The sequence below is a fragment of the Botrytis porri genome (assembly GCF_014898465.1).
Source record: "Botrytis porri strain MUCL 3234 chromosome Unknown BPOR_008, whole genome shotgun sequence".
Taxonomy (NCBI): domain Eukaryota; kingdom Fungi; phylum Ascomycota; class Leotiomycetes; order Helotiales; family Sclerotiniaceae; genus Botrytis; species Botrytis porri.
In genome coordinates this window covers 1054012-1069890 of record NW_024066082.1, presented here as the reverse complement: position 1 = coordinate 1069890, position 15879 = coordinate 1054012, and the positions used below count along the sequence as shown (strand labels likewise).

At 44.6% G+C, this 15879-nt stretch overlaps 6 protein-coding genes across 6 annotated transcripts; 3 read left to right on the top strand and 3 right to left on the bottom strand.

The window, feature by feature from the left end:
* Positions 1-470: 470 nt before the first annotated feature.
* Positions 471-1760, top strand: EAF01_006432 (uncharacterized protein; the record flags this gene model as incomplete). The annotated part of the gene is made up of 4 exons (XM_038914686.1): positions 471-564; positions 1141-1466; positions 1527-1575; positions 1630-1760. 4 exons carry the CDS (start codon positions 471-473, stop codon positions 1758-1760), a joined length of 600 nt encoding a protein of 199 aa, XP_038769641.1.
* An 873-nt stretch (positions 1761-2633) lies between these two features.
* EAF01_006431 (uncharacterized protein) lies at positions 2634-3795 on the bottom strand (the record flags this gene model as incomplete). The annotated part of the gene is made up of 4 exons (XM_038914685.1): positions 2634-3097; positions 3171-3425; positions 3488-3721; positions 3780-3795. The coding sequence occupies 4 exons, from the start codon at positions 3793-3795 to the stop codon at positions 2634-2636; spliced, it is 969 nt and encodes a 322-aa protein (XP_038769640.1).
* Positions 3796-5424: 1629 nt separating this feature from the next.
* Positions 5425-8281, top strand: EAF01_006430 (uncharacterized protein; the record flags this gene model as incomplete). Its single annotated transcript, XM_038914684.1, has 3 exons — positions 5425-5627; positions 5712-8216; positions 8269-8281. 3 exons carry the CDS (start codon positions 5425-5427, stop codon positions 8279-8281), a joined length of 2721 nt encoding a protein of 906 aa, XP_038769639.1.
* A 649-nt stretch (positions 8282-8930) lies between these two features.
* EAF01_006429 (uncharacterized protein) lies at positions 8931-11601 on the bottom strand (the record flags this gene model as incomplete). The annotated part of the gene is made up of 3 exons (XM_038914683.1): positions 8931-11237; positions 11325-11473; positions 11562-11601. The coding sequence occupies 3 exons, from the start codon at positions 11599-11601 to the stop codon at positions 8931-8933; spliced, it is 2496 nt and encodes an 831-aa protein (XP_038769638.1).
* A 344-nt stretch (positions 11602-11945) lies between these two features.
* EAF01_006428 (uncharacterized protein) lies at positions 11946-12785 on the top strand (the record flags this gene model as incomplete). Its single annotated transcript, XM_038914682.1, has 1 exon — positions 11946-12785. The coding sequence occupies one exon, from the start codon at positions 11946-11948 to the stop codon at positions 12783-12785; it is 840 nt and encodes a 279-aa protein (XP_038769637.1).
* EAF01_006427 (uncharacterized protein) lies at positions 12650-14439 on the bottom strand (the record flags this gene model as incomplete). Its single annotated transcript, XM_038914681.1, has 3 exons — positions 12650-13064; positions 13119-14294; positions 14344-14439. The coding sequence occupies 3 exons, from the start codon at positions 14437-14439 to the stop codon at positions 12951-12953; spliced, it is 1386 nt and encodes a 461-aa protein (XP_038769636.1). The 3' UTR covers positions 12650-12950.
* Positions 14440-15879: the final 1440 nt, after the last annotated feature.

The following is a 15879-nucleotide window of genomic DNA, read 5'->3' as shown; positions in this document are numbered from 1 at the left end:
AGCTTCTGGAACTAGTCCAGTATGTCTGGCTGATTGATTGATTGGACGGGGATGCCCCTTTTATGGTGAATATTAATATATCACATGACACTGGTTATATTTACCTGGTAACTTTCACTCATCAACAAATGCTCTCATCTCCCCTTCATTTCTCTCAAAAACTGTCTTCAATCCAATCTTCCATCAACACCTTCTTCTTCCCTTCACATAACAATCTCGAAAGAACACATCCTCATTGTCACGAGATTCTTACATACTACTGTACCTCCGTGGGTTAGCAAGGATCATAGCTCAAGCCCCACTAAGCTGCATCTCGATTGCCAACGCTGCTGTATCAAAAGTGCAGCATCCACAAACTCAACAGCTTTTAAAGTTCTGTGTTTGGACTTCTCCCTACAGATCTTCCTTCTCTTATCCATTCTCCCAAGTTACGTCTACTACCCTTATAAATCTACTACAACATATCGAAGATGGCGGACCAACAAGAAAATGAGCTCTTGCCCGAGACAACTGATGGATTCAAGGTGGGGGAGAAAAAGACTTTGGATGAGTATTCCAAGATGGGTACGTTTTGAAACCCCTTTCATCCTGTCTTCTTTGTTGCTCTTCAGATCCTGCGATGATCTTGAGCTTCTGTTCTACTTAGCAAATGCGTTTGGGAATATTCTTGGTCTAGTTGGAGTCAAGTCTACCCCTCCAGCTATACCCCGCAGTCGAAGCGGTCTGGAGGAGATTATGTGAGATGATAGAAGGAGATCTCATTCGAAATAACGTTTCTTTCGATATCTGGAGCCTACCTGATCACGGCAACTCAATCATATGCAATAGTTTGCACAAAAAATTGTTGCAAATGCCTTTTAGTTGCCACATCGACTATGGAAGTCCAAAGAACACTACCTTTTTACTCTTCATGGCTTTCCCAATTCGACCAGGACAATAGCTTGAAGCTTTCCACTTGATTACAGATCATCGAAGGATCTCAAGTTTGAAGAACGTCCATGTAGTCAGATGATGTTATTAACAAATCCCTTATCTACCTATAATCCACTGTGCAACCAGAGCCCCAATACTTTCTTAATGGCTCATCCTGCAATATATACCATAGCCATCTAGATTCACTGACTCTATATTTCAATCCAGATGCTGAAGATGAGTCTCTTCAACGCTACAAGGAATCCCTTGGACTTGGCGGTGGTGGACAGGACCTTAGTGACCCAGCAGATCCACGTGACTGCATTATTCTCACTCTTGAGATGAACTCCGAAGGCCGCCCCCCAGTCAAGCTCGAGCTTTCTACCCCTGATGCTCTCAAGACCTTGAAGGATCACCCCTTTAAGATCAAGGAAGGTTCCAAGTTCAATCTTACAGCTACTTTCAAAGTGCAACATAACGTTTTGAGTGGTCTCCAATATGTCCAAGTCATCAAGCGCAAGGGTATCAGAATCGATAAATTGCAAGAGATGATTGTAAGTGCTTCCGCGCATGTCAATGTATACACTATGTTTCATGAACTGACTCTTCAATAGGGGAGTTACGCACCCAACACTGACAAGAACCCCGTTCACACCAAGCGATGTATGTTCACAATGAAACTTATTTCAAGTTCTCCAAGCTAATCAAAGACTCTAGTCGCCGACGAGGATGCCCCAAGTGGAATGATGGCCCGAGGTCACTACACCGCCATCTCTACTTTCGTCGATGACGACAAGAAGAAGCATCTTGAATTCGAGTGGTCTTTCGATATCGCCAAGGACTGGTAGATATTTCCACCTGCTTCACCTTTGATCTTCTGCTTTTCGCCTGACATATCGCATTCGCCTCTTTTGACACCCATTCCAATCCTCACATAGCATAGCACTCACATGACAAGTTTCGACATACCTTTGCGCGCATGCGATTTGAACGGCTTTCTTTTGGACGATTTCGCTCTTGTGTTGTGGCTAGGAAAATAGTCGGTCGTTTTCTTCCCTACTTGTTTTTCCTTGCAAATTTATTATATTTTGGACAGAAAAAAGTTATCTGTGGATAATGAGATAAGTTATGGACGGACGATCAGATGAGTTATGAAATGAAGATGTTTGGTCATATCTTGCACATGATCTGGATTGAACGAACGAACGAGATGTGGAGTTGAGAAAGTACCTGAGCATACTGTGGTTGTTTGGAGGCATTCTTTCCCTGCAGGCGCGCACAAAATATTTTAAATTCAAAAGACTCACTCACTTTTCCTCAAGTATAGAACTTCGTATCTCATTGTATTTCGTATCTAATGTGTTTAAATGGATGGAGAGAATCATGTTGCATGACTGGTCCTGCCCTTGCATCCGTTCATGGGTATCTTCTCGTATTTCTATGGAATTTTGATTTACAAAAACGCAATTCGTAGGTGTGAAATGACATACATCATCATAACTACAATCCATTTTTTGGAGTGCAGTGTCTTGTGTACAATGAAAAGGACATTGCTTAATCTGGCGCACAGCGGGTTCTCGAATCCTCTGTCTCAGCTGTCCGGGATATATTTTTCAATAATTGTCTCCATGATGTCGAATGGTGGGAGTGATGGTTGGTTGAGGAGTAGCGTGTCGAAAGAAACTAGGATCTAGTGTCTACGTGCCGGCTTGCATTTCGAATCACAAAAAGTAATCAGGAAGCGTGTTGCCGTCAGCCGTCTTGTCCTGCCCTGCTTGCTGCATTTCCCCTTTGTGTACATCATTTTCCGGCGCGGCAGCAAATACATTGAAGAACCTCTCCCCAGTGTCGCTGACTTCTAGAACACTTGCCATATTGCCGCATCGGTAGCAGTAATTGGGCGCACTCCACACGGTACTTAATCGATCGTCGTAGAGAACCTGGTAGCCTTCCTGGCAAAGTTGATGGGCTCGCAATATGTGCGACATCTTATTTACTTCGAGGAATTTCTTCACAACTTGCGCGCCGAACGTGTAGCCCGCACCGCGAGGTGAGAGGGAGAATTCGTCGCGCTCAGGATCGGGGTCGGACCAGACCAAGTCGGCCATAGGTCCTTCGTGGGGGATTTCGCGGAAACGGTCTATGATTTTAATTTGGTCGATAGAGTGTATAGAAGGAGAGAGACCTGCAGATAGATTTCAATATATGAAGACTTGCAGGACAAGGAAAGCCAAGTAGCATTTTGGTGGGGAGCATACCTCCATGAACACAAAATATTTGATCATTGATGACCACACTCAGTGTGAGGAAGTCGAACATGTCCGTAAAATGATGCCAAACATTTGCATTCCCATACTTCCTGGAGCACTCCGTATAGAAGCCATACGACTGAGTGACACCCCTCGACTCATGATTTCCTCGTATTAAATGAACGCGATGCGGGTATCGTAGTTTAAGACAAACAAGAAGAGAAATCGTTTCGACGCTGAACATGCCTCTATCCACATAATCCCCTAAAGAAAGATCATATATTAGCATTGTGGAAATGTGTGCGGCGTCGGAGTGCGGGGCATACCTAGAAACAAGTAATTTGTATCTGGACAGAACCCCCCAATCCTGAATATCTCTATCAAATCGAAGAATTGGCCGTGGATGTCTCCCACTACAGTAACAGGTGCTAACACATGAACCACATTACTCTCTTGCATAAGCAGTTCCTTTGTTTTCGCGCAGATTGCTTCAATAACAGATTCGGCGAGGAGATTTTTCTTATAGAGACTTTCTATACATTGGTCGAGATCGACGGAAGCTATGGATACATGTCAGCATGGCCTCTTGTCAGTTCAGAAGGTTCGTGGTGTCCTTACATGGCAGACCGGGCATATTGCAAAAAGGGTTGGGAGTTGATCACCTCCGATGTGCGCCACCGAGATCTAATATTGAAGAATGACAGTTGATACCACCTGTGATTTTCTGGAGAATAGTATTTTGGCAAGGCAACATGGTCGCTTAAGAAAGTATTCAAGTCATAAGCAAAAGATGAAAACGTTGGTAGGTAGGTAGGTAGGTAGGTAATGAAAGAATAAAAAAGATTGCTAGGTAAGATTACTTATCAACAAATATGTGACGCGGGCGGGCAACATATATGGAGTTGATTATCAAGATCACGTTGGTTGTGAATATTAGCTACCTAGGCCCGGGGGTAGGCCGGTAGGCCTGGTAGCCAGAGAGTGCCAGTTGAGTGCCTGAGGGTGCCTGAGGGTGCCATGAGATGATGGCCTTGGTGCCTCATCTCGCTCATCTCAACTCATGAATATATGGAACTTGCAGTCTCAAAGGTTCACCGTAGCTAGTGGAATGAATGAATCGTTTAAATTAGCGTCATCTTTCCATTAGATACCCTTGTCAATACCCGTCAATACCTACACAGCACCTAGCTCGCACAGGAAATTTACTACGGAGGAGGGTAATATCTCTTCTGCTCTCTCTACGCGCATTTTCATCCCAAGTGCAATCAAATATTAGCATCCATTCCCAACCTTCTTCCCTTCTCTTTCCTGATTCCCATTGCCATCACAGTTCCCCTCACAATTCACCATATTCACTTCCAAACATTGTAATTCTTGCATCTTCTCCAACATCTGTCAATCAATCAATCAACAATACCTTTCCCATTTCGACCCTAACCCTTCTTGTACAGATTCTTCTCTCTGTCCTGTCCCTCTCCCTCTGCCTCTACTTGCAGAAAGAGAGACTAACAAGAAAAAGAGCACCCCAATTCATATTCACAATTGCTGATATTGTAACTGGAAGCAATAACTATTGACAAAGTATCTACCTACTCTCTCTGTACTTCTGGGAAGTAAACATTCTTCTTCGCTTCTCTTCAGCTTCAGACACAATCATTTGGTCAGGTCGAGTCAAGTCATGATCAAAATATAGGAAAGGAAAGGAAAGGAAAGGGAAAAAAAGAAGTCATCATATTTGTTTTTTTGCTACACTTCTTCTCTATCCATTCCATTTTCAATCGCTTTTGCATGTGGATTTGTTGGCCTAGGAATAGTGACCCTAGCAAGGTACTTAAATAGTACTTCCTTTTGATTGATTTACTGGGGAGTCCGGGGGCTACATACATACATACAACAGTTCATCCTTGAATACGGTCCATGTTTTTCACAGTACCGTTGCACCACATCATTCTGAACATCTATTTCAATTTCACGGACAACAAGAAAACCTTTTTTCTATCCATCAAAGTTATCGATGCTTTCCATTATTGCAACCACAAGGACCAAGATAACAAGAAATCGTTAATACGCATATCTAACTTCTTAACATTGCTCCTTGTCTTTTCTGTCGCGTCAGAATATTTTGTCTATCACAAGGTTACCGGTATTTTATCAATTTGGTTTCTCGACTCGAGCTCAATCCAGTGTCAGGCAAATTCATCCCCCGACGGATTGATGATTTGCTAACCAAATAGGATTCTTTTTGTATAAAGGAGAGTCTGTTATGTTGGGAAATTGGTCTCAAGGTGGTCCTCAAGGGCCACCAAATAACTACAACAATGGTTACTTTGGCCCACCTCAAAACTACAACAATTCTTACAGTGCTTCTGTACCTAACAAGACACCTCGTCTTCCAATATGCTTCACGTGTGGTCAAGAAGGACATTACGTCAAGGATTGTCCAAATCAAAATCAAAGTGGTCAAGTGTGAGTGATGAGTTGTTTCCATATCTTAAGACTTTCTTCTCGTATCTTTTGTTTTTGCCAAGAGTTTGGGCTAATAATGACAAGTGCTATGGTTGCTCCTCAGACAACAAATGTCAATGGATATGGTGTACCACCCCAAACAAAGCAGTGGGCAAACACTCAAAGTGGTCAGATGGGTCCTAAATATGCTCCCTATACTGGCCCTGGAAGTGCTCCAATGTCGCAATTTATGGACCCTGGTCAAAATTCTCAGTTCAATGGGCCAATGCCATCTGCTCCGAGTCCGCTCTATCAGCAACATTCCACACCAACTCCACAACAGCTGTATCCTAATCAACAACCTGTTGCCAATGGGGCTAGCTACAATCATCCACCTCAACAGCAACATGGATCTCAAGGCTATCAAGTTCCATATAATCAGCATCCCCAATCTAATTCACCACAACAGTATGGGCCACCAACTCACAGCCAAAATGGTCCACAGTATCCTCCCCCATCCGCCCCAGCCACCCCCTTCCAACCTCAAAATAATGGTTATAATCAAGGTTACGATAGCCGAAGTTCGTCGGTACCTCATCAAAGCAACGGCACGCCAAATCATGGGCAATGGATTGGTTCACCGCCAGCGGCGTCGCCTCCCAATGGGCCACAGCAGCACCAAGGACAATTGCAATCAAATCCTGGCTATAATCGTGAGTTCAGGAGGTCCCAATCACAACAATCTCAGCAAAGTGAAGGTCGAATGTGGGCCCAGCAGCCTCAGCAAAGTACAAGTCGGGCGGCATCCCAGATTCCACCGATGGCGTCCCCAGAGTTGAATAAACGCGGGCTGTACATTCCTCGATCCAAACATACTACACTCACCGCACCTTCCAAAGCTTCTTCTCAACCCGCCGAGGTACCAATACCTTCGAGAGCTTCAAGTGTGGCGAGTACACCCTATGGCTCGCCTAGCTCAAGAGATAACATATCTGAATGGGATGGTCAGCCAACTGTTTTAAAGGAGGACAGTCACCGGACTGACGAGGAAAAGCAGTTCAATTGGGACTACAAAAAGATCTTCCAAGCTGCAGGCCAAAGACATGAAACTGTTGCACTTGCCCAGCCTCTGGCTAACAGATTTGATATGACCCCAGTCCCTCTCATCGACAAGAAATCAACCATCTCAATTTCAAGGTATGCAAGAAGAGAAAATTTGAAGGAGTATAGACAGAGCGTAAGAAAGACACCTCAATGGCCATACTTACAAGAAGATCCAACCTTCCAGGAGCTAAAGGCCGGAGATGATTCAATATCCTTTCAAGAACTTGACGCTTTTATGAAATCGAGGCATGGCGATGCACATGTATCTATTGCAGCTCGAAAAGCCACCGCTGCAAATATACCGCGCACCGGTAAGCGTAAGCCAAGCCCAACGGACCAAGATGATATCAATGAACAACTACAAGCTGATATTTCTACCCTGAAAAACAACAAACGTCAAAAGGTTAATGACCATTCAGTCAAATCTGCGGATGGCTTGCCTAGATTCAGTGGTGATGATACATTGAACAACTCTCCACCTCTTGCTGAAGTGCCAGATGATATCTGGGCTCCTCAGGCGGGAGAGAGTGCCGATCCAACAGAGGCATTACTGGCATCTTTGGGTGTTTCTGGTGCTCCGAAACCGGTTGAGCCTGGACCTCCAGTCATGATTCCCATTGAGGACCTTCAGCAGCCTATCTACAATCCCCAGCAACCTCTTTATGAAAGTCAGCAGACTCCCTACAGTTCTCAAAATACCCAACGCAACCAACAACCCACTTTCAATGCTCAGCAGCAACCTCCGTATACTCAGCAACCTACTTTCATTGCTCAACAGCCTCCTTTCAATGCTCAGCAACCGCCGTACAACACTCAACAGCAGCCTCCATACAATCAGCAGCCTACTTTTAATGCTCAGCAACAGCCTCCATATAATCGTCAACCTTCTTTCAATGCTCAACAACCCTCTTACAATCCACACCAAATTCCATATAATGCCCAGCAGCCTCCATACAACCAACAGCCGCCGTTCAATGCCCAACAACAACAACCTCTATTTGTTGCCCAGCAGCACTCTTTTAACCCTCATCCGCCTCCTTACAATGCTCAACAGCCTTATAATAACCAGCGACATCCTTTCAATCCTAACATGGCAGGTCAACCTTTTAGACATGACCAAAGCTATGCTAATGCTCGCCCTTCAATTTCTGGACCCCAAGGCTTCAATCACCAAAACATACCTCCGCCACCACCACCACCAATTGAAGAGGAGCCTATGTTCGACCCATGGCCAGAACACAATGTTACGACAACACCACCTCCCCCTGATCACACGGACAATGATAGGGAAAATGGGAAGAAAGATGATGAGGGGAATGCTGTACTGGATTCTCCTTTGAGTCCTACTTCGTTGGAAATCCTTGCGGAGATAAAGAAGGAACCTGCGAAACCACGAAAAATCGTCCGAATAATCAGTGGCAAGAAGAGCAAGGAATTGTCGCGTTCATCTGAGGAAGCCACCCCAAAACTCAAAAGAGCTCCACCAGTGGTCGATGCAGCTTATGGGTAAGATTTGAAACTTGATATTATCTACATATGCTAATATATTTTTTCGCAGTCGCCGTTGGTAATTAAATTCCTATAATCACCCCTCGATACTTGGTGACTGGTCTTGGTCAGGTAAACCGCATATAGTTTGCAAAAGAGCCTTTTGGATTTAGCAAACCTTCAAGTAGTCGGTTGCCCATCATGGCTCTGTTTATATTCTCTGTACAAATAAAAATTTCATGCATGGAGCGGCGTTGTTCAGGTCTTTTGAGATGGAGTTCAGGAATGCCTTTTCAGTTGATGGTTTTCTGTACAATCCTCATTGCACATACACGAATGCATTTTATGGCATAACAAGAGCCAATGGAGTGAATGAACCTAGATAATTTATTCTATTTTGAGACTCTTCAGTGGGAATCCGTTTGTTCTGCTCAAGGCTACTTGTTGTAAAGTCTTGTAGGAGAGCGGAATAATTCAGTAGTATTTAATGCCCAAGCTACATGCTTTGGCTAATAGTAATGCTAGTGGGCTTCTTTTTGTCCCCGGCTCTTTATCAAACAACGATCTTTGAATTTAAATTCATTGCTATTACTCTAATGTTGTTGTGACTAATTATTTCATGCCTGTGTAAGATTTGTTGTAGCAGTAAGCCTCCTAGTGTAAGGCATTCCATCCAGCCATGTTTGTACTTTCAGATGGTATCGCAGCCAGTCGCACGCGGCAGGATATCAATTATTTGACTAATCTATCATGTTCTTCATCATCCTCATCACTACTTTCTTCCTCTTCTGCTTCATCGGAGTCTTCATCTCCGGATTCTTCTTCTGTTTCTCCAGATTCTTCTTCGTCATCGTCGTCGTCGTCGTCTTCTTCGCTTTCCTCTTGCTCAGACTCAGCTAGCCAGTCATCAAGAGTCTTTTCCTTTCCAGGAGCCGTACCAGAGCCAGAGCCACCAGCATTAAATCCATTCGTCATGGATGGCGAAACACTGGGTCTGAAATCTTTCATCGCACTATCTAATATCTGTCCTGCAGTCATAACTTTCTTCTCTTCATATTCATTCCGGGCGAAATCAGGTTCTCGTAAGGAAGGGTCTGGCTCGGAGCCAGCTTCTACCCAAGGAGGCAGTGCTTCATAGCCCTTTAGTCCATGCATACCGCCCTCTTCGCCAACCACGAGACTGGCGCTTCCGAGAGTAAAGCTAGTGCGACTTTCGGAGGGACTGGGAGTGTGGGGGATGGGTTTGGGGGCAAGAAGCATGAGAGATGCGAGTTGAGTGGACGAGGGAATTGCGAGGAGAGATTTGTAGAGACGGGTGCGGTCGCGGAGGTCGTATGAGGTATCGTAGCGTGCAAGAAGAAGGATGTAGTTCCAGAGAACGATGATGGGGTGATCGGGTTCAGATTCTGGTTCTGGGAGTGGAGAGAAAGAGGTTTGTGGAGGTGAGTCAAGGGATGCAAATCCTTCATTTCCTTCTTCAATGCCGGCATAATCGTGAGAAGGTTGAGAAGGTTGGGAAGGTGATGAAGGCTTGATAGGCTCTGGTTCTGGCGCTGTCCGATTTAAATGATGTAGATAGACTTTAGCAGCTAGAAGAACAATTTGTAATTTTGCAGGCTCTGCTTCATCAGCAAAGCCCTTTGCCAAAATCCGAAGAACATCTGGTGCAATGTTATTCTCCCCATCGATGCCAGCAAATTCTCCCACAAGCCAAATAATAGTGGCTCGAGCCCGCGGGTTTGTAGCCGTGTCTAGATTCTTGGCTAAGCGAATAACGGTATGTGTATGAGATGCTGGATCTTGTTGTATGAGATGCCTGATTACAGTAAGTGACTCCGCGACTAGATTACCATCTAGACTTGTAATCTGCTTCAGCAGTAAACGTAAACATCTTGCGGATGTTCTAGAATCACTTTGTGCACATCGACCAATAGCCCTCACTGATTCTCTCACCAATTCCCGGTCCGATCCACGGGAGAAATGCTCCAGCTCATTGAGTATCAAACTTTTGATGTAGGCATCGCAATGTGGGAATATTAGGGTGAGCAATTCGAGTTTGAGTTCCCATACTTGCGGTAGGTCGGTTGATCGGATTAGGAAATGAGAGGCGTATTTTACGAATGCTTCGGGGCGTGTGAGACATACTGAGACGATATTGTAGAGGGCTATGTGCTGGATATCAGAGGGGCCACGTAGAAGAGCGATAAGAGGACCGATGCAGTGATTTATGTAGTCTGGTGTTCCGAGAGCCACATAGCAGCGCGACACCGCTACCACAACACCAGAATTGCGGGATTGAAGAAGTGGTTTGATACTTTTGAGGAGGAGCTCGAGATCTGGATCGAGAACCTGGATCGTTTCGCTGGTTTCTTCGGTATCTTCTTCTTCTTGTTCAGCATCGGAATCACCGTAGAAATTTTCTTGATTTCCGTTGCTTTTAGCGGTGACTTTGCGGACGCGCCGGGTGCGTTTGGGGAAGGATTTTCGGGAAAAGATAGTCATTAAGTGAAGAGTGGCCATTTGTGACCACTCGTCCATATCAACTAGTTTTTTTACGAGACCCCTGTAATGTTTATGAATAAGGTCGAGACGTTCCGGGCATATTTCTAGGAATGCAGTCACTGCTGCACCTGCTACATAGTATTGTCGATCGCCCAGTAAAGTCGAGAGGTAATCTAGTAGCTGTGGGAGGGTGTTTGGATCCAATCTGTAGCACTTCGGGATAGCTAAAGCTGCCGCTTTTCTAACGTAGGGACTCATGTCCCCCAGCCCCTTCTTGATGGCCAATGATACGATTTGACTAATAACAGGCACACGGATTCCAGACATAGTTTTGAGAGCGAGAGCTCTAACTTGTGGGTTTCCATCAGAGAGAGACTTTTGAATCGTATTTATAGAGAGGAGGGCTAGGTCCGGTTCTTGTTCCGCGTGGTTGAGGAGATAGATGTAAACCAGCTTTTTGATCTCGATGTTTGGGGATGCGACGTTCTTCACGACGGACGAGAAGAATGTGAGGCATGGTTGGGAACGGTACATCATCTGCAAATTCTGTTAGAGCTCATGTCTCGACTTTCAAGCGCTATGTTGGCATGGCAAAGATGCGCAAGGAAAATCAGGGAAACATACAGAGATGACCTTCCTCAACCCCTCCAAGACCTCCCTATCATGTCTACTATCCAACAACTTCTTAATTTGCTGGGGCGGCAACGTCTTCAGCGCCCCCGCTCCTCGAGAGCTCCTGGCAGATTGAGCGGCATCAAGTGTGAGTTCCCTTGCTATAGTCGTTGTTAGCATAAAGTCATTGTGCCACATGGTCGCAAATTTGTGTCTTGGTGAAGTGAAGCAGGAAAAGAAAGTTCGTACCACTTTCCAGCAAGCTGGATATTCTAGATATGGATTCCATTTCATGAACAACGCAAGGAGATTACAGAGGAACATGATCAATGGGAGCTTGTAATGGTGGGGCTGTAAGCGATTATTATTTGATCTGGCTCCGCATATTTGTGGGATTGCATCACTTGGTAATGACAACCTTGAAGAATTATTAATTCTTTGATTGTCTTCACCAGTTATTAGTGTCTACATAACTTATGTGTTGTTGATAATTTACATCTCGTGGTACAGATGTCGGAGAATACGCTTTACTATGGATCATTAACATTCAGCACTAACTATAGTTCAATTCTCTAGAGATGATTATCATTATCGCACCCAATATCAAAGAACGACAACTACACTGCGCTCGAAATGTCACCCTCATATATCACACTACCGCCAGCTCTTCCTTCCGAACTTCTGAATTGGATATTGAATCATGACGCTTATCCTACCACTATCTTGATTTGCAAACCTCGCGCGGCATTCATCTCCTCCCTTCTCGCAGATATCACTTCGAGCACTCCACCATTACCACCATCACCCATGGACATACCTTCCTCTCCTCCCAATCCGGCGACCGGCATCGCGCAATCTCAAACGCCCTCTCACTCACTCCTTATCAAGACTCTCCACCAGATCTCCCTCTCACGTCATATATCTGTAATCTACATTCCCATGATTTCTCATCTGCGCGCCTATCTCTCCGTCCTTTCCCCAGAGACAGCTTCAAAGATTGGAGCTCCACCAGATCAAAAATGGGATAAGGTGGGTAGGAAAAGGGAGATGGTTGTTGTATATGGATTGATAGACTTACATAGGGATACGAGTGAGTGGAGTGCGCAGGGGTTAAGCAGGAGTTTGGCAGGCCTGGTTGAAAGTGGCGGAAGGGACAAGAGGATAGTGGTGTGCTTGGAAGAGAGTGAGAGGAAAACAGAAAGGAGTGAGTCAACGGAAATGGATGCTGGCGGCGATGAAGACATTGGCGGTCAAATCAATGACAGAAGTGGGTTGGAATCCGATGGGGACATGGGACGAGACAATAGAACTTGGAAGGGGTGGGATGAACATGTTCCGATGCTAAATGGAAGTGTAAGGCGCACTGGGTTAGAGGGTGAAGATAGCGGTTGGAGTGGCAGAACTATAGAGGTAGGCCGGATATTCGCAAGATGGTTTGATTTCGGAAATGCAGAATGGAGTCATCATACGTAATGATCTATAAACGCAGAAAGAAATGCATTTGCTTGGAAGCCATTATCATCATATATCAAGAGGTATACCCAAACGCCACCAATCCCCCAACCTTTCATACCAATTCATTAGCATGTCTGTCATGATCGCTAGTCCAACATAAAATCCAGAAGCTTTTACTCCAAATCAAATCGACTGCTCCATTTCCGTGATGTATAGCTTAATATGCGAGTCCATCTTCAAGAACTCGTCATGTGCACTATGTATTTCATTCTCAATGTTTTCTTTCAAATCCGCCATCTGTGTTATGTCAGTATATTTGCAGGCTGTTAGCAGAAACTTTGATATGCGTACCTTCTTCTCCGTCTGCTCTATTCTTACTTTTCTCCTCTCCATTTCCCTGCCTTTTTCGTTTCTCTCTTCTGTGAGCTTTCTATGGACAGCTCGCAGTTCTTCCATCCTCTCTTTAGCACTCATGGCCTTTGCTTTGCTACCATCTCTCAATTTCTCTGTTCGTTCAAGATGTTTCGACAACTGTCGCTGTAGCAAAGCTTCGGTTCTCTCCACTTCACGAACATTGTTTCCCCTTTCGCCAAGGGCATCTCGTTGTCTCGCCACTTTCACGTTTTCATCTTCTTCCTTGGCCAATTCGATCGAAATCTCTTCCAGAAGCTTCGTACATGAAACTACATCTGCAGAGACTACTGTGAACGTATCGGTCGAAGTCTGCAAGGCACGCGCTCGTCGATCAAAAGCGTCGATTTGTGACTTGTCTGTATTTAGTGCGTTGCTCAAATCTGTTAATGATGCTTGCAGGGCAGCTGGTGACTGAGATACATATGGCTGTAACTTCGAGCTTTCTTGTCTCAATTCGATGGTCGCGGCAGTTTTCTCCTCCAAAATAGCAGTCATCTCCTTCTTCTTTTTAGTAAGTCCTTCAAATCGTCGTGCCATTTTGTCTTGGCTTTGGCGCAATTCTAAGAGCCTCTTTTTCAACTCTTCATTGCGCTTAACTTTTTCTGAGATATGGACCTCCATTGCCCGGCGATTTCGTTTCAACTCATCCAAACGGCTTTCCATCTCTTGGTTTTCCATGTATAGTGTCTCGATTCGAACTTTTGTAGTCTCGGCCTTGTTGAAGTGTTCATCGATAACCTGTGTTTGACTTTCCCTGAATCGTACAAAATTGATGATGTAGGAGAATATCTTCACCAGGCGGTCGTGTGTTGGCTTGTACAAATCTTGAAACGAGAAGTCCGTAATGCCACATTCAAATAGCAACTTGCGTAAACTAACATAGAAACCCATAAGGTTCCTGGTTTCTGCCGGAACTATATCTGGATAGTCTTCGCAAACGTCTTCGGAAGCTGCACGCATAGCGGGATCAACTGTATCGCGAGTCGTGTTCATTAGCAGCTCTGCAAACCATTCGAAGATCATTTGAATCTGGAGCGGATTGGGCTTCAACAGATCCGCTGCAGTAAATGGTACGCCTATATCGCTGATACATCCTGCAATTTCTTTGTCGGGCTGCCATGATCAGTGGGAATTCAATGAAATCATGATATGATCATCTTACCAGGCGCATGAATGAATCACTCTCTTCCTCCTTCTTTTTGCCTCGATTTTGTTGTTGCGAGCTGGGAGCCAGGCTCATTCGTGGATTGTAAGACATGTTGTATGGTGGTGGTCGTGTCTCTGTTATTGAGCGGAAGTTGACAGCGCAGATTGTTATGCTCAAATTTTGTACTTTGGTGTGTTTTGCATGGGGATTTGGTCTTTCGTCTTTCGTCGTTGTTTGGAAAGATCGAAAAGTAAACAAACGGACGGAGCAACCATCTACCGATACGATTAGGCACAGTCACGTGATACTACATGAAGATCAAAATCGACGAAGGGCAGTAAAGGTTTGTTGATGAAGCTTCTTTTCCGGAATATCACTTTGTAATTAATGTCAAAATCGGACGCCAGAAGGGATATGAAATCTATTAGACGTACGTCAAGTGATCACGTACCCCTCTTCACCCCTCAATATACTGCCGATGTCCTTGTATCAGACCGGCTCAGCAATGGTTCTGAAATACCATTCTCTCTATCCTCTGCATTCAAGTTCGATAGCCACGATCTTTGAATAGCGTTTGTATACCAGCTCTACAGATATGAGACTCCTTCCAAATCAGACTTGTATCGGGATCTTGTTGCCATGGTCATACAAAGCCAGCTTGTCACAGCTACCTAGTAGTCTTCTTTCCCCACTACAACATGATTCCATGCCCTAGTGTTTTCTGCGTATTGACCATACCAAAGTGGAGTCAGACAATGCTTAGAATGACGTTCAAACAACTATCAAAAGCTATGGAGGAGTAAACACGAATCTTACAGACTCGACCCAGTTATAATACGATACATATGTTTGTAGGAAGAGATCAAAGATAAGTGATATGGATACCCTATGCTCACTGATTACACATAGTAATTTGTCACCGGTTCCTCCCCCGCATTTCCAGGAGAGTTCCAGGTCGGTTTCATGGAAATAAATCAAATCAACTGATCATGACTATTCATCGACCTGCACAGTTTCGAGATAGGCTATTTGAGTGCACAATACTAAACGGCAGGTGAACTGATTGATCAACTGCTAGCTGCATCTGTCTAGTACCAATTAGCCTCGATGCAATCGCACTGCAATTGAAATTGTTTGCACTGATTAATTCATGTGATCACAAGCTGGAGCTACATTACACTCCGTACCTGACAGACTGGGGCAAGGGAGCATATACGGTTTGTGCAGTGGCATGACTTAACCATTACACCCTAAATCATCCTGGCTTGCGATGGACTGAGACGATATTCCGGGATAGGCGGATATTCCAAAAGAAGCTAGTCATGGTCGATGTCGTGGTCCTGTATTGAGTGTTTGTACGAACATATATTCCCATGATTTTGCAGATAAGAGATTGGGTATGCAATGAAGCATCATCCTCGGTCGACACCTAAAGATAAATACGTACCCAAGCAGACACTTCATTGCCTGCGTTATTTTCTATTGGAAAAACCTTCCCTCATATCTCCTACTGGCCTATATTGTCCACAAGTCAAATCCATGGCTTTAGTA